The sequence below is a fragment of the Puma concolor genome, chromosome A1 (genome assembly GCF_028749965.1).
Source record: "Puma concolor isolate L17-30 chromosome A1, mPumCon1.1.hap2, whole genome shotgun sequence".
Taxonomy (NCBI): Eukaryota; Metazoa; Chordata; class Mammalia; order Carnivora; family Felidae; genus Puma; species Puma concolor.
Window position 1 is genome coordinate 46,575,001 of NC_141667.1, and position 15,326 is coordinate 46,590,326.

The following is a 15,326-nucleotide window of genomic DNA, read 5'->3' on the forward strand; positions in this document are numbered from 1 at the left end:
AATGGAAACAGCAGAAGTTGCCAATTAACGTGAGTTCCTTTTTTGCATCCCCTAAAGAAGTTAGTCTCTAGGGAGAATTTATAAGAGGCTCAATGATCTCAGGCCCTCTAGGAACTCCTCAGATGCCCCAAATCTCTTGGGGTTGGGGTGAGTGTCAAAGGTCACTTCATCTAACTATCTAGTGCTCGAATCCCTTAGATGACCCCATCAGTTTTTTCCTGAATGCATCTATGTTTGGCGTACTCACCACCATCCATGGCAAAACATTCCACATTTGGACAGCTCTACTGAATCAAAAGATCTTCCTTAGTTGAATCAAATCCACCTCCCCGTAGCTTCCTCACTTTGGTCCTAGCTAGTAAGTGAGCCTAGCCAACTACTGAGTCTCTATTCCTAGGAAATAATCAACCACTCGGGAAAATGGCTCATGGGCTAAAAATCCAAGTTCTGGAAAAGCACAAATGAAAGCCTATTATAGCAGGAAGGCTAATAGGTAGGAAATGGGTTGGACTTCTCTCTAGACCCTGAAAGGCAAGTCAGGTCACACATGCAGCATGTGAAACAATTGAAGGCAGCCCCTAAAAGTCCAAATGTACAGACATCAGAAAATGTGTGGAATTCCTATGGAATGGAAAGAAGAGCAGGAGCTGGAGGCTTTGCTTTATAGGAGTTCACACTCTTAACAGGAAGATAAGAAGCAGTTGGAGAAACCTGAAGGCTTGGTCCAGACTTAGCAGGCCTTGGATGATGGGCACCACCAGTCTCTATGGGAGGGAATGGTCCTATGGCCAAAGGCTTTGGCTTCTCCTTGGAACTTTCTACTTAAGCCATTAAAAAAAAGCTTCAAGTCCCTCTTGCTCAGGCCTGGCTCAAACCTCTTCATGAAGACTTAAGCCAGCCCCATATTCTTGGACGGGATGTTGGCTCAGAAACACAGAGGGAGTCTGGGACAGTCCCCCATTATGTGGGAAGAGCAAGAAAAAATGTGAAAATTAAAACCTCTCCCTTCCACATGAGGGAGGCGACAATTCAAGACAACAGGTTAAGGGGGATGGATGAAGGGGGGGTGCTCATCACCATGACAACAAGCCCAACAATTCTGAAAGATGGATTTTTTGGGGTTTTCTTTTCACCTGTCATTCTTCTCAGTGCTGTCACTCTCTTCCCTCCCTCCTGGCAGAAGACAAGTTGTGACTTTTTCACTCCCACCAACAAGCTGCCTGGCTTTTGGGAGTACAGCTGCTATGGGATGGGAGGAGAATGGAGTCCCCCAGAAGGGTGCTCAAAAGACTCAGGTTCTAGCTTTTCTCTCTCCCTGGTCATATCTGGGAAGCTTGTAGCTTTCCCAGGAAACATGAACACAGCTGTTCATACATAAGTCCATGAAGAAACACATCCTCTTGTATGGAGGAATCAGAGCTCTGGTCTGATTAAAAGTGGATTTTTAACCCTGCTCCTGGATATCCCATAATATTCCCAGAGTGAGTCAAAGAGAGTCATTAAAGGCAACTGAACAGAAGACCGTGGCCTCGGGCCTCCTTTGAAAGAACTAAAGTTGGTGTGATCAAAAAGCAAATGGTACACATAAGGGATATCATAAAACCTTGGCTAAATGTTAACTCCCCAACTTTGCGAGCTAAGAAAATAGCAACACCAGCCTTTCATTCCACACCCTATCACATTATGCCAGATTAGACAGTCGTGCTACATCTAAGTTTGCTTCCTAATACAGGTAGGGAAAGGTCCCGGGTGCCCCCTTGATTCCAGAAGTCTTTCCCTCACCCCCTGTGTTGACATAAGAAGGGGATGAGTGGCACTGTCTGTCCTGCAAGAGGTGGAACTCCCCATACCATGTGGCTACCCTCTCTGTTTGTATGGGATGTGTCCTCCAACACACATTGCGGTCTCTGTAGGCCAGAGACCTCCTTCAGAAGTGAAAGATGCTCTCCACCTCCAGACATAGTCAAGTGCTCAGCCACTGAATGTTTCTTCTTCTGCCATTACATCAATATGCCCTTTATCCCTACTTTCATATGAAGATCTCATCCTGCTTCCTTCCCAGGTATACCAGAAATAGACACCCCACCCTCTATGGCCAAGGAGGTAGATGCCCTCTTAGGGTTTCTTGAAGAGAGTGACCAAAAAAAAAAAAAAAAAAAAAAAAGGATGCCCACTACTCCCTTATCCTTGAAGACAATCGTCAACCAAGGTGAACTTGAAAAGACCATGAGGAAGAAAACACAAAGTGTTGGTGGCCAAGGAGGCAAGGTGCACTTCAGCTATTGAAAGGCTGATTAGCATGTGAAGCCAACAGGACTTCTTTCTTTCCTCCCAGCTTCCTGCGCACCACCTTCCCCCAGGCCTGTTCCTCATCCACTCCCTCTGAGCATCACTGTCAACCACTCTTTTCTAAGGTGTGAACTGATGACACATTAACATGCCTCCCCACCTTACCCCTAGCCCCATCTATACAGAAAAGTTGGTTTGGTTTTTAAAAAAAAAAATTTTCCCCCCACACAGACGAGTTTTATAGGAACTTCTACTGACCATAAATCCTGGTCTCTGAAACAGAATTACAGACCTCCTGAATGACAAACAGGGAGACATTTTGAGTGTTCTGAAAAACCACACCAAGTGGGGATTTACTTGTCTAGCCAACTCTTGAACCAAGCATTTTGGGCATATCCCTTATCAGGCCATTATACCAGAGCAGGAGAAATTCTACCCTTTGGAAGAATCATTTCCACTGCTTCCACAGCCAGAATATGCCTTGCCAAGTGTAACCCATATTCAAGAGCCATCTGCTTTAGCAATACAGGAAGCCACCAAAGGGGTGTGCTTTAGATAATCCTACAGCTCTGCTAGCTAGTGCTGCTTCTGGGGAGGGAAGGCATGCTCCTATTTGCCAGCTGCAGTCCCCAAGCTCAGCCCTGCTGAATCCTGTACAATGCACCAAGTGGAACTAGGGCAGAGCCCACTGACTTAGTCCATAGCAAACTCCTTTCCACACGTCCACATCTTAATAGGCAGATGTCCAAGGAGTCCCTAGGGCAAGACAGTTCACCTTTTGTTTGGCTTGCCTCCATCCTCACCTGAAAAAGAATACATACAGAGACATAAAAGCTATATCCTATCCATTGTTACCAACTAACCAACCATGGTGTGTACCTGTGCCAGCTGAAGTGTGCATTTCATTTTAATTCAATGAGAAACTTGTTGTACACGAGCAAACAATATAAACGAAGATGTTAGAGCCACCATGACTCTAAGAATGATTATTCTTTGAAGATTTAAAGACATTCACTTGCCTGTGTCAAAATTTTGACTGAGCACTTTCCGCCTCTCTCTGAGCTATAACTCTCACCCTGACCACCAGTTTCCTCAGTCCGACAGTTTGAACCTGACTGGAGGTGACAGAATGCAGGGACAGTCTCACCACACTGATGGCCTTTCTCAGGCCCCACAAAGTGAGCTCTGTCTACCCACTACTGGACATGGGTACTTATCCCCCAGCCCTGGGAATTAGTCTGTTCCATGACTTTGTTCATCCAGAACCAGTGTAAGATCTTTTACTGTAGGCACCAGAGATTTCTAAATTCAGCTACCTGAGTCTGCCTACGATGTCTTTTAGCAAGCACCTCCAACAGAAAAATGACACCAATTAAACATAATTACTAGGATTTAATAGAGCCCTTTTTCTATCCAAGTGCCTTTTTACTATTCTAAGACCCCCCCCCCGTTTTCTTTTTTCCCTAGATTGAGACTCAGATCAGTAAAAGTACACATTGATTGGTCTTTATTATGTGTACAATAACTCTCTTATTAAATTGAAATTAAACGTACATCTAGGGAAAAGTTCACTTTAAGTGCCAACTCAGAAAAACACTCAGAGACATAAACAATAAGCAAGGCCGATGCTTTGCACAACAGAGAGGTGGGGGACAGGAACTGAACTAGAAAGGGAGGCACACATTCTCTGAAAGAATAGGGTAAGCTCAAGGATGCAGATTTTGGTAGAAGCTGCCTGAATTTCTTGTGGTGCCTCTTGCCCCAGAACAGGCATTGTGGAGGAAGGAGGGAGGGAAACGTAATTATAAATTAAATATAATCAGGGATGCTTTGGGATATTGTCACACACACACACACACACACACACACACCTTTTTCCTAGGAATATTTAGCACTCTATCAATGAATAAAAAGCCTCTCCGACTATTTTGAATGTTAAAAAGGGTGATGGGGTTGAGTGTATGTGTGTAAAAATGCTGTTGCTTGGATGGTCTCTAGCCTTTTGGCTCACTTTACTCTTCCCCCTGCCCCCTTCCCTCCTCCCCTTCCTAGGACAAGACAAGTGCTCTGAGCCTCAGCAATGTGGCAGGCGTGTTCTACATCCTGATTGGAGGACTTGGACTAGCCATGCTGGTTGCCTTAATCGAGTTCTGCTACAAATCCCGTAGCGAATCCAAGCGGATGAAGGTGGCATCGTCTTCCCAGGCCTTTTTCCTACCCTGTTTTGTGATACAGCTGGGTTTCCTGGGAGTGTCTGTGCTAGAAAGGGTGGAGAGTGAAACAAGGTTGAAGTTAGCTCTGGGCAGGGGCCCAGAAAGCTCCGATGGGAAAGGTGATGGGAAAGGAGACAGCTATGAGAAAGGAAGGTAGATGGGATGTGTCAGGGTCAACATAAGGCCTGGGAAACAACTGTACCAGCCAGAGATGGGGTGGTGAGACTAAAAGTTAGGAGTTTAAGTGGACAGTCAACACAATGTGAGGCAAGAGTGGTTGCTTCAAAAGTAGATTCTCTCTGAGTTTTCATTAACAGAAGTGTAGCTCTCAAAATACAGGAGAGGGTGTCTACCCTCTGTAAGATAGATAATCTTGCCATGCTTGGTGAGTTAGGTCTTTTCTTAGTTACTCTACTGTGAGATGGACTTTGGCAAAGAGAATCATGCACAGAAGAGCAGCAAGTTAGCTAGATGACCATATTTGCTGAAGGCAAATAGCCGGAAAAGAGAATTGTGGAGGATATGAGAGCTGTCTATAAAAACGTGAAGACTTTGCAGGTGGGAAAAAAAATAGACGAGTTCTGTGGGGTCCCAAAGTATACAATACGAACTAATTACTAAAAGCTATGGAGAACAGAGGTTAACACAGTGAGATCTAATGTTCTTTCAGAGCTACTGGGAAAAGAAATGGACTATCCCAATAAGTAGCAAGCCTCCCATCACTGGAGGCATACAAGTAGAGGCCAAGTAACTCTGGGGGAGGATATAGGTTCAAATACTCAAAGGGAGTTTGGATTAAATAACCTTCAAGACCCCTCACATTTCATGATTTGGCTTCAATAAGAAAATATTCATGCAAGTGTTAATTATGTAGGCAACACCATGAACAAGATATCATAATGAGACACAGAGGTTGGAGATACAATCTGTGACCTTCAACAACAAAAAATTGCACAGCAAAATTACTCAGTGAAGCAACTTATAGATAGGAAGGCCTATAGGAATACAGAGGAGGCATAAATTAAAGAAGGCTTCCAGGAAGAGGCAAAAATTAAGAGGAAGGACAAGTGGGATTCAGACCAACAAAAGTGGAGGGAAATGCAGTCACTGAGCAATGTACCCTAGGCTGTTACGTTGGTTTGACCAGACTAAGAAGATTCATTGGTAGGATTTGCTCTCCTAGAATGTGACCTGAGAAGCCTATATAACCTCAGTATATACCCACTGTTGAATCACGACCATAGCCTCTTGCCTAGCCACTCTCAGCCTTGGGGCAACAGCCCTACACATATCTCCAGGGTCGCTCTTGGAGAAGACATTGCTGGACATTTGCTTCCCCTGTTTGGAAACTCTGTATTCAGTTCTGTACACAGAGAGTGGGAGTTGGAGGAGGAGGGCCTTCTGTCCTGGCATTCAGACCTTCTGTCCTGGCATTCAGCATTTCCACATCATGGTTCCAGCCTACTTTCCCCTCCCAAGCAATCTGCTCTTACATACTCCGTACTCTAGCCACCCACCTTGTGCTTCCCACCCATGTGCCTTAATGCAGGCTAATCTCTCTCCCCATCTTCTGCCCATAGGGCCCATTTAAAAGGCAATGTAACCAAGATACAATAACAAGGAACAATTAAGGGATGGTAGTATGATGGTATTTAGCCAGCGGACCTAGGAACACCTCATTCCTACCCTTAACCAGCTCACCCACACCAGGTCTTCTCAGAAAGGACAAAGCAGAGCAAAAGCATGGGCCTCAGACCTTAAACCCAGGGTAGACCTCCAAAGAGCTTGACAAGCACAATAAGGTCTCCTAGAACCTAAACAAAGATTTCTTTGCCTATTCCACCCAAACATAAGCCCAAAAATTCTCCAAAGTGAGGAAAGCCCACTCTGGAGGCAGAGGAGAACAGAAAAAAAGCTAGGTGAACTACAACCTTTATAACACCCCAAAACCTTCCATGTGAACTATGACCCAAACCAAGGGTTCAAGATTGGCCTGCTACATATCGCAGGATCTCCTTCTCACTGGTCCCCGAAAGCACAGTGCAGTGTGGTGGCCTAAAGCACAGGCTCTAGAGACTGTCTGAGCATAGATTCTGCCTGCTCTATTTGCCAACTGTGTCATCTGGGACAAGCTCCAGTAGCTTTCTGATCCTCATTTTCTATAGAATGGGGCTAGTGGTAGGACATATCTCATAAAATTATTGTGAGCATTGTGTGATAAATGGACATAAAGGGATTGTCAAAATTCCTGGGTCATAATAAGCTCTCAATAAATAACAATACTCACACTGATAACTACTATTTATAATAATAATTATTTTTCCCATTAGTGATCAGCTACAGTCTTTTTAAGACTTTCCTTTTACTGCCCCTACTTACGTGTCCTAGGTTTTTTGAGCTATGTAGATTGTGAGTTCTTTAAGGTAAGAAGTATGTCTAATTTCTCTTTGGACATTCCACACACATAGGATAATTATCAGTAAAATTATGTAGACTTGTCCCCAGAAGAGAAAAACTCTTGAAGGATGAAGTGATGCATGGGGGAGAGCTGCTATTTGGGTAAACAAATACGACCATCAAAACCACCCAGGCTGGAAGCACAAACATCATCGTCCAAGGTGGTTCTGGCCCCATCTGTTTGTGTTCATAAAATCACATGAGAGCAGGCATCCATCAAGCAGGAACTTCTTGGACCTCTGACCCTTCCCATGGGATTACCGTGTCCCAATAATCATGGTCAGTGCCAGGTAACGGTACCAGGGTGGTTAAAGACGGGGATCCTCTTAAAACTAGACAGTTGGCTTTCACCACTGAAATCACAACATTCAGGTTAAGACAAGAATCCTTAGAAGAGGCCACTGAGTCATGCCATAACTTGTTGGGGGACATTCGCACCCTTTCCTTTACAAAGATGTCAAATTTCTCAGAAGCCAACATTAGGATCTCTTAGACTCATTCATCAGGATCTTTCACCACAATATTTTATAATTAATTCCATTGTTCAACACAACTTCTGCCCAACTCATCAAGGTTCCTAATAGATGTTTTAATCTTCCAACTGCAGAGAAGATACTTTTACTGTCTTTCTTAATCAACCCAGCCCTTCAGTTCTGAAGCCCCACCAACTTCTCTCTTATCCAAAGGAGAAAAGTAGAACACTATCAACCTGCCTCTCAGATGAGTTCACAACTTGATAGTTTTCTTTATTATTCTGTAATTAGCCTTCCCCAGAGGCAGTTAGCTCTTTACAGACATGTTAACAGTGTCACAGGCCATTGGTGAGAAACTTCCTTCCTGTTCCTTTCCTTGATCACTGTGTTTGGCCAACTTTTAAGATCTTGAGCCCCTAAACATAGTTTAGGGCCAACCCCCAATTTCTCAACCATGGTCAAAGAGCCTTTCCCCACTGTGCAAAGAAGAGATAAGAAGAAAAGGAAGGGGGGTAGAAAAGGGAAGAAGAAGAAAAGAAGGGAAGATGACATCTTTTAGTAACTTCCATGTTCAAAGTACTTTATATACATTTTCATTAACCCTGTAATGTGTTGTGCTTACAATTCTTCAGATGAAGAAATAGGTATTCAAAGAAGCTTAAGTAGTTTTCCTAGTAAGGTCACACAAGCTAGGAGCTGGAAAAACAGGAATTAGACTTCCAATGCAGGAAAAGATCATTCTGAGTACCTACCATGTGTGTCCTCAAGTGGCAGCCACAGTACATAGACAAATAAGATGCAGCCCTATCCTTAGGTTTTCCTGAGGTAGTTGTTGAGGCCATCCATGATTAGTAATCTATTGCTTGCGTGTTGTCGAACCCCTTTCCTTTTTGATATGTCATAGGAACAAGACACACAATAGGTGTCACAGGACAGTGGGAAATCATCCTGGAGGCATTCCTTCCACAAAGACATACTGAGCACCACTGTATGAGGCATTGCTCAGCACTGGGGACATACCCAGGAACAAAACAGACATAGCTTCTGTTCTCAAGAAGCTACAAGTATGATGGGAAGACAGAAAGTAAATAGATACTTACATGTTCAGTGAGTGTTTGAAGAAAAATGCTGGACTGTCAAGTCCTGTTGAGGGAATGAGGGCTGGGACAGATCAGAGAGGTTCTCCTGAGAAACTGGTATCTAGCAGACTTGAAGTATGGAAGGAATTAACCAGGGGAAAGGCATTGCCTGCAAAGGATGCCCATGTGTGAGACACCCAAAGATTAGAACTTATGCCCAGAAATAGGAAGAAGTCCACGCTCACCAGAGCATAAGAAGACTTCAGGAAGAAGAGAACACATGAGAAGTGGGGACTCAGAAAGGGACTTCTGACAACCACACCATTTGAGTAAGATTTAAGTGGTCATATAGTTGCAAAGATACATAACCTAAGACACGCTCCAGATTGAAGTCTCAGATCCCCTTTCCTCTGCCTGGAGAAACAGACCAAAACTGAGTCCTTCACTGACATTAAAGACAACCAGGGTCTGTATTATTGCCCATATTTCTCCCTGTGGAAAACAATTGTATGTGGCAATACTGACATGAACTGTATTTAAGCCACAGCAGCTGAAGCTTTACATGTTTGCCTAGAATTATCAAGCAGCTGAGAGACTTGGTAACACAGGGGTGTGTCCTCCACAGCAGGCAGTCACTCTGGCTCTTAGCACACATGCTAGTAGGAGGTCATCACTGAGGTTTGAGCTTTTATTAGGATGTTCTAGGATGTGCAGAGTCTGGGAAGACTTTTCTTAGAAAAGCAAGTGGCTGGGGAGTTTGGATGTAAACACTGTTAGAGAAATGAGTCTCTCAAGAGTTAACCTGGGGGTGCTGGAGTTTGGACTTTTAACTCACACTTTTCTCCCTGGGTATCAGCTTCAAAAACAACTGTAAGGATGAACTTTAAGAATGGCTGGTATGTCAAGGATGGACGAGGGAGAACTTCATTTCCTAGAGGCAAGGGGAAGAAGGACATCAGCTTATGATAGCCTAGCTACAGAGGGTACAATTAGAAGGTCATCCACTTTGACACTAGGTGACAGATAACTACAACCTTAAGTCAGTTGGTCCGAAGTCCTCACTTTCTCTATAAAGTGAAGGATATAAACTAGATGTGTGTATTTCAACCTTGCTTGCACATTAGAATCACCTGAGGAGTTTTTAAAAGCCCAGATGTCCAGGCCATGCATCACACCTAGTAAGTCAACATCTTTGACGGTATATCTGAGGCATCAGTGCTTTTCCCCCGAAAACTCCCCAGATAACTCCATTGTGCAGTCAAATTTGAGAACTAATGATCTAGTCATTTGTAGTATTGCTTTCCACTCCAAAGTTTTGACTCCATTCATCTGTTCTCCTGAGATCCCATAAGTGTCTTAGAAAAGAAGCCGGTAAGCAGGTAGCACTCACTGTCAGTAGGATTATGGAGTTATTGACCTTGGAGAAGCCCTTAACTTCCAAGAAAACCATTTCTGAGTGGTGTGAACATGGAGGGTTTTAGCTACATGCCTAGCTATCTCAGACTTTGATCGGCACCAATATTTACTATGCCACCAATCTTCTCCTTTAAGATAAAGTCATCAAGTATCACCAACTTCAATAGAATATTATGGGAATATGTGAGACTTTTTTAGAAACAAAGCCCAGGATTATCTGTGTGAACTTTAAACTTTATTTTTTAATTAAAGGGATGTGGTAGAGAAAAATCATAAAAGATAAACATCCCAAGTTAATCAATAGAATGTTTCCTCATTCCCAAACACACAAATAAGCATAAGTGAGAATAAATAACCATTAATTCCTTGGGTTTTCTTTTCACATTTCACCCATAGAGCATCACAGTAGTTTTTATTTGGCCTTCACTTAGAAGAATGCAATCCAGGGCACATTTCCTCTTGAGTGGAGGACAATCAAGGCAGAATATAAATAAATCAAGTCCGGAGGCTTGAGGAGGAGGCAGAACCAGTGTGGGTAGAGCATCCTTTGGGGCAAATCTGTCTGAATCAGGGATTTTAAAAAGAACTCTTAAAAAAAACACTGTCAGAATTGCTAGTAATAATACTTCCAGCATAGTATAGTACAAAGAATAAGAATTAGGTCAAACTGCTGTTTATGTCTATCTGGCCACCAGAGAGTGACTGACTTCTCTGATCACTAGGATCATGGAAATATGCAGAGAAGAAAATTCATAAACTTGTTGAGAAGGGTTCTAGGTGGTTGGATTTTGTTTTTGTTTTTTTTTTTACACAAATTTAAGGATATCTATTCAGCATCTAACTACATGCTGGGTACTATGGGAGACAGCTATAGACTGGGGGAAAAATGAACCCTGCCCTCCTCCAGACAGCTCTCTTAAAGAAGAGAAAACCCACAAACCTGAAGCAGAACCATTACAAAAGCATGTGTAATGTAGGAGTACTAGGCTGAAGGGGGCAAACACTTGATGGTACAGTCTAGGATGGCTTCAAGAAGGAGGTGAGAACAGAATTGAAGGATTGGTACAATTGGTCTCAGACACCTCTCAACTCATAGACAATTCTCCTATATATGATTCCCAAGAAATCAACCCCCACCTCAAAAATTCTATGAGTATCTCTTAATAGGAAATTAAAAGTGACAAGAAGAGAGACAGGTTTGGATTTCATGTCATGAAGCTTCTTTCTCCAAAGGAACTCAGAACAGAACCTTTCTTCTTATCTAATAAGATATGGTTCTAATTCCAGGTTGTGGTCTTGAACATTCTACCTCACTCATCTGACCCTTAGGGGATCACCGGAGTCCTTTTCATATCTAGAAGTCTAATATTTTGGAAATCACAAGCTTAATAGCAATGAACTGATGTGTCAGTCTAGAAGTCAGGTTATATGTGCTGTTGGGAAGAAGCTGACCTTCAGATAATGATCTTTGGAACGCATTCTCATTTTCTTTAGCACATGCGTCTTTCCAATTACATTTTTACTATTATTCAAACAAGTCCTATATTCCCATAACACATACTACTAGAGGCAGGAAAGAATTTTTCCTAAATCAAATCAGAGGTAGTTTTAAATTTTAACTCAGCAGTAACATACTTCTTTTTTTTTTTTTTTAACATTTCAAATCATTTTTCACGCAGTAGCACCATTCTTGCTAACAAAAGTCTGCAGGTGCATAGATTATCACATTTTACAAACATGGAGATTTTAAAGGTTTAGAGAGGTAAGGAGATATGCACAAGGTCATACAACTAGTTGATGTCAGAACCAGAACTAAAATCCCAAGTTTCCCAAACCCCTTTCTAGAGCTTTTCCACTTGATCATGTTGCTACATTTATTACCATTAATACTACCATGGAATACTTCTATCTTTAGAAATCACAGAATATAAAAACTAGAAAGGATCTTAGTGACCACCCAGTCTAACACACCTCATTACACAGAGAGAACAGGAGGTCCAGAGATGAGATCAGACTTGTCCAGAGCCACACAGCTGTTTTGTGAGTTCATGGGAAGCCAAGGTTAGCATTCCAGATAAGGAAAGGGGTTGGGTGGGGAGGAGAAGTGGAGTGAGATTTTAAGTCCAGCTTTGACTCATTCTCCTTACCAGTCACTGCCAAGGACCTGGGGAAGAACCCCCGGTCCTCCTGAAAAGGGTTTCTGTTTGATCCCACAGCAATCCATCAATGAAGCCATACGGACATCAACACTCCCGCGAAACAGTGGGGCAGGAACCAGCGGTGGCGGCAGTGGAGAAAACGGCCGGGTGGTCAGCCATGACTTCCCCAAGTCCATGCAGTCGATTCCCTGCATGAGCCACAGTTCAGGGATGCCCTTGGGAGCCACAGGATTGTAACTGGAGCAGATGGAGACCCCTTGGGGAGCAAGCTCAAGCTCCCCCAATTCCATACCAAGCCCTTCAGTGCCAAAAACAGTAAAATTGAAACGCAACCGCCACCAACCACCATGACCACAAGGATCAGATGATTCACCAGATTTTCCTGAAGAATTGAAAAATCATTTTGCCGTCCCTTTTCCTTTTTTGATGTTCTTTCACCCTTTTCCGTTTGCTATGTGAGGATGATAAATAACACTGCACCGCAATAAGGGGAGAATAACCCTGTTGAACAGAGCCTGTGTCTCTGAAAATGGAGTCATAGGAACATTAATGAGGAAACTGTACTGTTTTCTTTTAATTCATTTGTTAATGTGTCTTAGTGTGTGCAAGATTTTCTTTCTTACTAATATCCATGGTTTGAAGGTTCTGTTAGACCCCTTCCTCCTCCTGGCTTCTTATTCCCAACTCCCTACCCATGTCTCTTCAGTTTTCAGATTGGAGATTAAAGATTCGCTCCACTTTACAAGCAAGCAAAAGGAAAAAGGCAACCTTCAAACTAATTCGCTATGGGAGCTCTCTAAGTTACCCTCCATTTCTCGACCCCAAGACATGGATGAGGATGGATGTTGTTGGAGAAGTGGACTGCCTTCCCCAGGAAGGGCACCTCCTAGACACTGATGTAGCTGAGAACATGTGCAAAAAGCAATTCAGACCAAGGGTGGTGGAGAGGACAAAGGCAGGTGTGCAGTCAGAGGAGGACTCACAAAGTTATTGCTGGAGTCTCAGAGAGAGCTTCCTTTAATGCGTAACAGCCATCCCATAGACCTTAGGTGGTTTCTTCACAGAGTCAGCCTCAGCACTGAGCAGTATGTCTTTCTGCTATGCTCAAGCCCAAAGGCACTCTGGTGGATGAATTGGCCTCCTGAACCAAGTACAGCCTTGGGAATAACTGACAGCCCGGGAGATATTGCCCATGATTGTCACTTTTCATTTGCTTGACATCTGAGCAGGAACCCCACTGTGGAGTAGACTCTCTTTGGAGCCTCTGATATGGGGGAAAATGCTATGCAAACTGAATGCAAAAAAAAAAAAAAAAAAAAAAGGATGGAAGAATTTTGGAAGAGGAAGCATCATTGAAGCCCACAAGCAACAGAACCTTCCATGGTGTGCACTGTCCTAGGATTAAAAGACCAAGTCAGCTTAGAGTTTTGCTGACCTGGAGAACTTGGATTTTTATGTCCATATAAAAATGTTGTTTCAGCATGTGGCCACTTTAGAAAGTAAAATACCCAAGGCTGAATTACTTTAAGGAAAACAAGGAGATGAATTAAGTTGATAATGACATTGGGGACCTTAAGATCACTGACCCCAACTTCTAACGCAAGAAGGCTGACCTTCCCCCTGGCTGAGACAGAATGAGGATGTATTATTCCAATGACCAGACTCAATATGCCCATGATTGTGACTATAAAGCTGAACTAAAGCAAGTTTAGAGAAGTGACAGGGTACATAGAGAGAGGCTCAGGCTGACTGCAACTTTAGTTGGAAAGGGGGTTCCTGGTACATAGCTTTCTTGGAGATCCCAACTCTCATTCTTGGTGCAATTGGCTTCCAGCTGTCCAGCAGCCACTCTCCTAGGTGCATGATTCAGTGCGTGCCATGTGTCTTTAGCTTTTATTGATAACCATGTTCTGGCTTATTTCCTTACCCCCTACATCTCTCCAGTCTTCTCTGCTAGGGGTTATCATTAGCAACTGACAAACTAAAGGTTTGGGAGCCTACCAACAAGTAGGTGCAGCATGATTGGCTTCATCTGTGGATTCTCTCAGTGGACACCCACCATCTCTATGTCTCCCCCATTCTTCTAGTATCAGCCGTAGCAAAGAACCATCCCCAAATCAAACTCTATGCCCTTTCAACTCAAGTGTTGTTCAGTCTTTTCACGTGTCAATGTGGGCATGGTACGTGAAGCAGGACCCTCAAGATGGATCTTTTACTTCTCACTACTGCCAGCTGATGTCCTCCCCATCCCCTGTCCTCCCACCAGATTTTTGTCAGCCCTTAGCCTACCACTGCAGAATATGATATGACCTGTCATTAGGGAGTGCATTTCAGAGGAGTTAGAAATATCCCTCTTACTATCAACATGCTTCAAAGACCTTTTCCTTTGGTAAGATGCCTCTCCAGCCACCGAGCTCACCACTAACATGATCTGATAGGGAGAGACCATCTAAGCTAACAATGAGAGTATATGCTGTGTGGGGGTCCAAGACTCCACAGAAGATGCTTTTTATCAATAGAGGGGTGACAGGGGAAAACAAAAGCAAGAAAAAAGTTAACTTGTATTATGTATTTTTACTACACTTTTCTTAAAAATAGAGTACTGGGAAAACTCTGAAAGAGATTGACATTTTTCTCAACAGGAATCCATACTTAACAGTTCTGGCTTTCATTAAATTTTGCTCTTTGGTACCTGGGCCTTTTATTTAACATCTATATTTGTTTTAATTCTCTTGACAGATGTGTGAAAGGATTTTTGCTTGATCAAACACTAAATATTTTTTTGGTTCCTGTTTTTCTTTCAAGTAGCCAGGGTTTGTTTTTTTTTTCTTTTGGTATTTGCATAAAATGAAAGTATCACCAAGAATTAAATCACTGTGGATCCATTATCTACTTTTCATATTTGTCCATTCCATTTTTGTGCCATTTCTGAAGCCAAAGCTCTAAAGGTTATGTTATTTCCTTATTGCTGAACATTTTTAATGGTAACCACCATTCCTGATTCACAAACAGCTCAAATGAGTCATTTCAGCTAAACTAGTTCACCGTGAGTTATTCATTCAAACAGGATAACCAAAACAAAAAACAAAAACAAAACAAAACAAAGCAAAAAACCCGAGTAATATTGGTTTTCAAGGGCCACCGTTCCAACTGCATAGGGAGCATGGCTTGACATACAGTGGTCACAGTACCTCCAGAGGACTGGATGGCTCACAGGGTATATCTTCCAGACACCCCCAG

General features: G+C 42.9%; 1 protein-coding gene across 3 annotated transcripts in view; it reads left to right on the forward strand.

Moving 5' to 3' along the window:
* Window positions 1–14,777, forward strand: part of GRIA1 (glutamate ionotropic receptor AMPA type subunit 1) — a 308,770-nt gene extending 293,993 nt beyond the window's left edge. For all 3 annotated transcript variants that reach the window (XM_025924488.2, XM_025924489.2, XM_086699721.1), the window contains 2 exons: window positions 4,342–4,476; window positions 12,123–14,777. In XM_025924488.2, the coding sequence (XP_025780273.1) occupies window positions 4,342–4,476; window positions 12,123–12,323 (336 nt within the window). In that variant the 3' untranslated portion in view covers window positions 12,324–14,777. The remainder of the gene's footprint in view (window positions 1–4,341; window positions 4,477–12,122) is intronic.
* The last annotated feature ends 549 nt before the right edge of the window (window positions 14,778–15,326 follow it).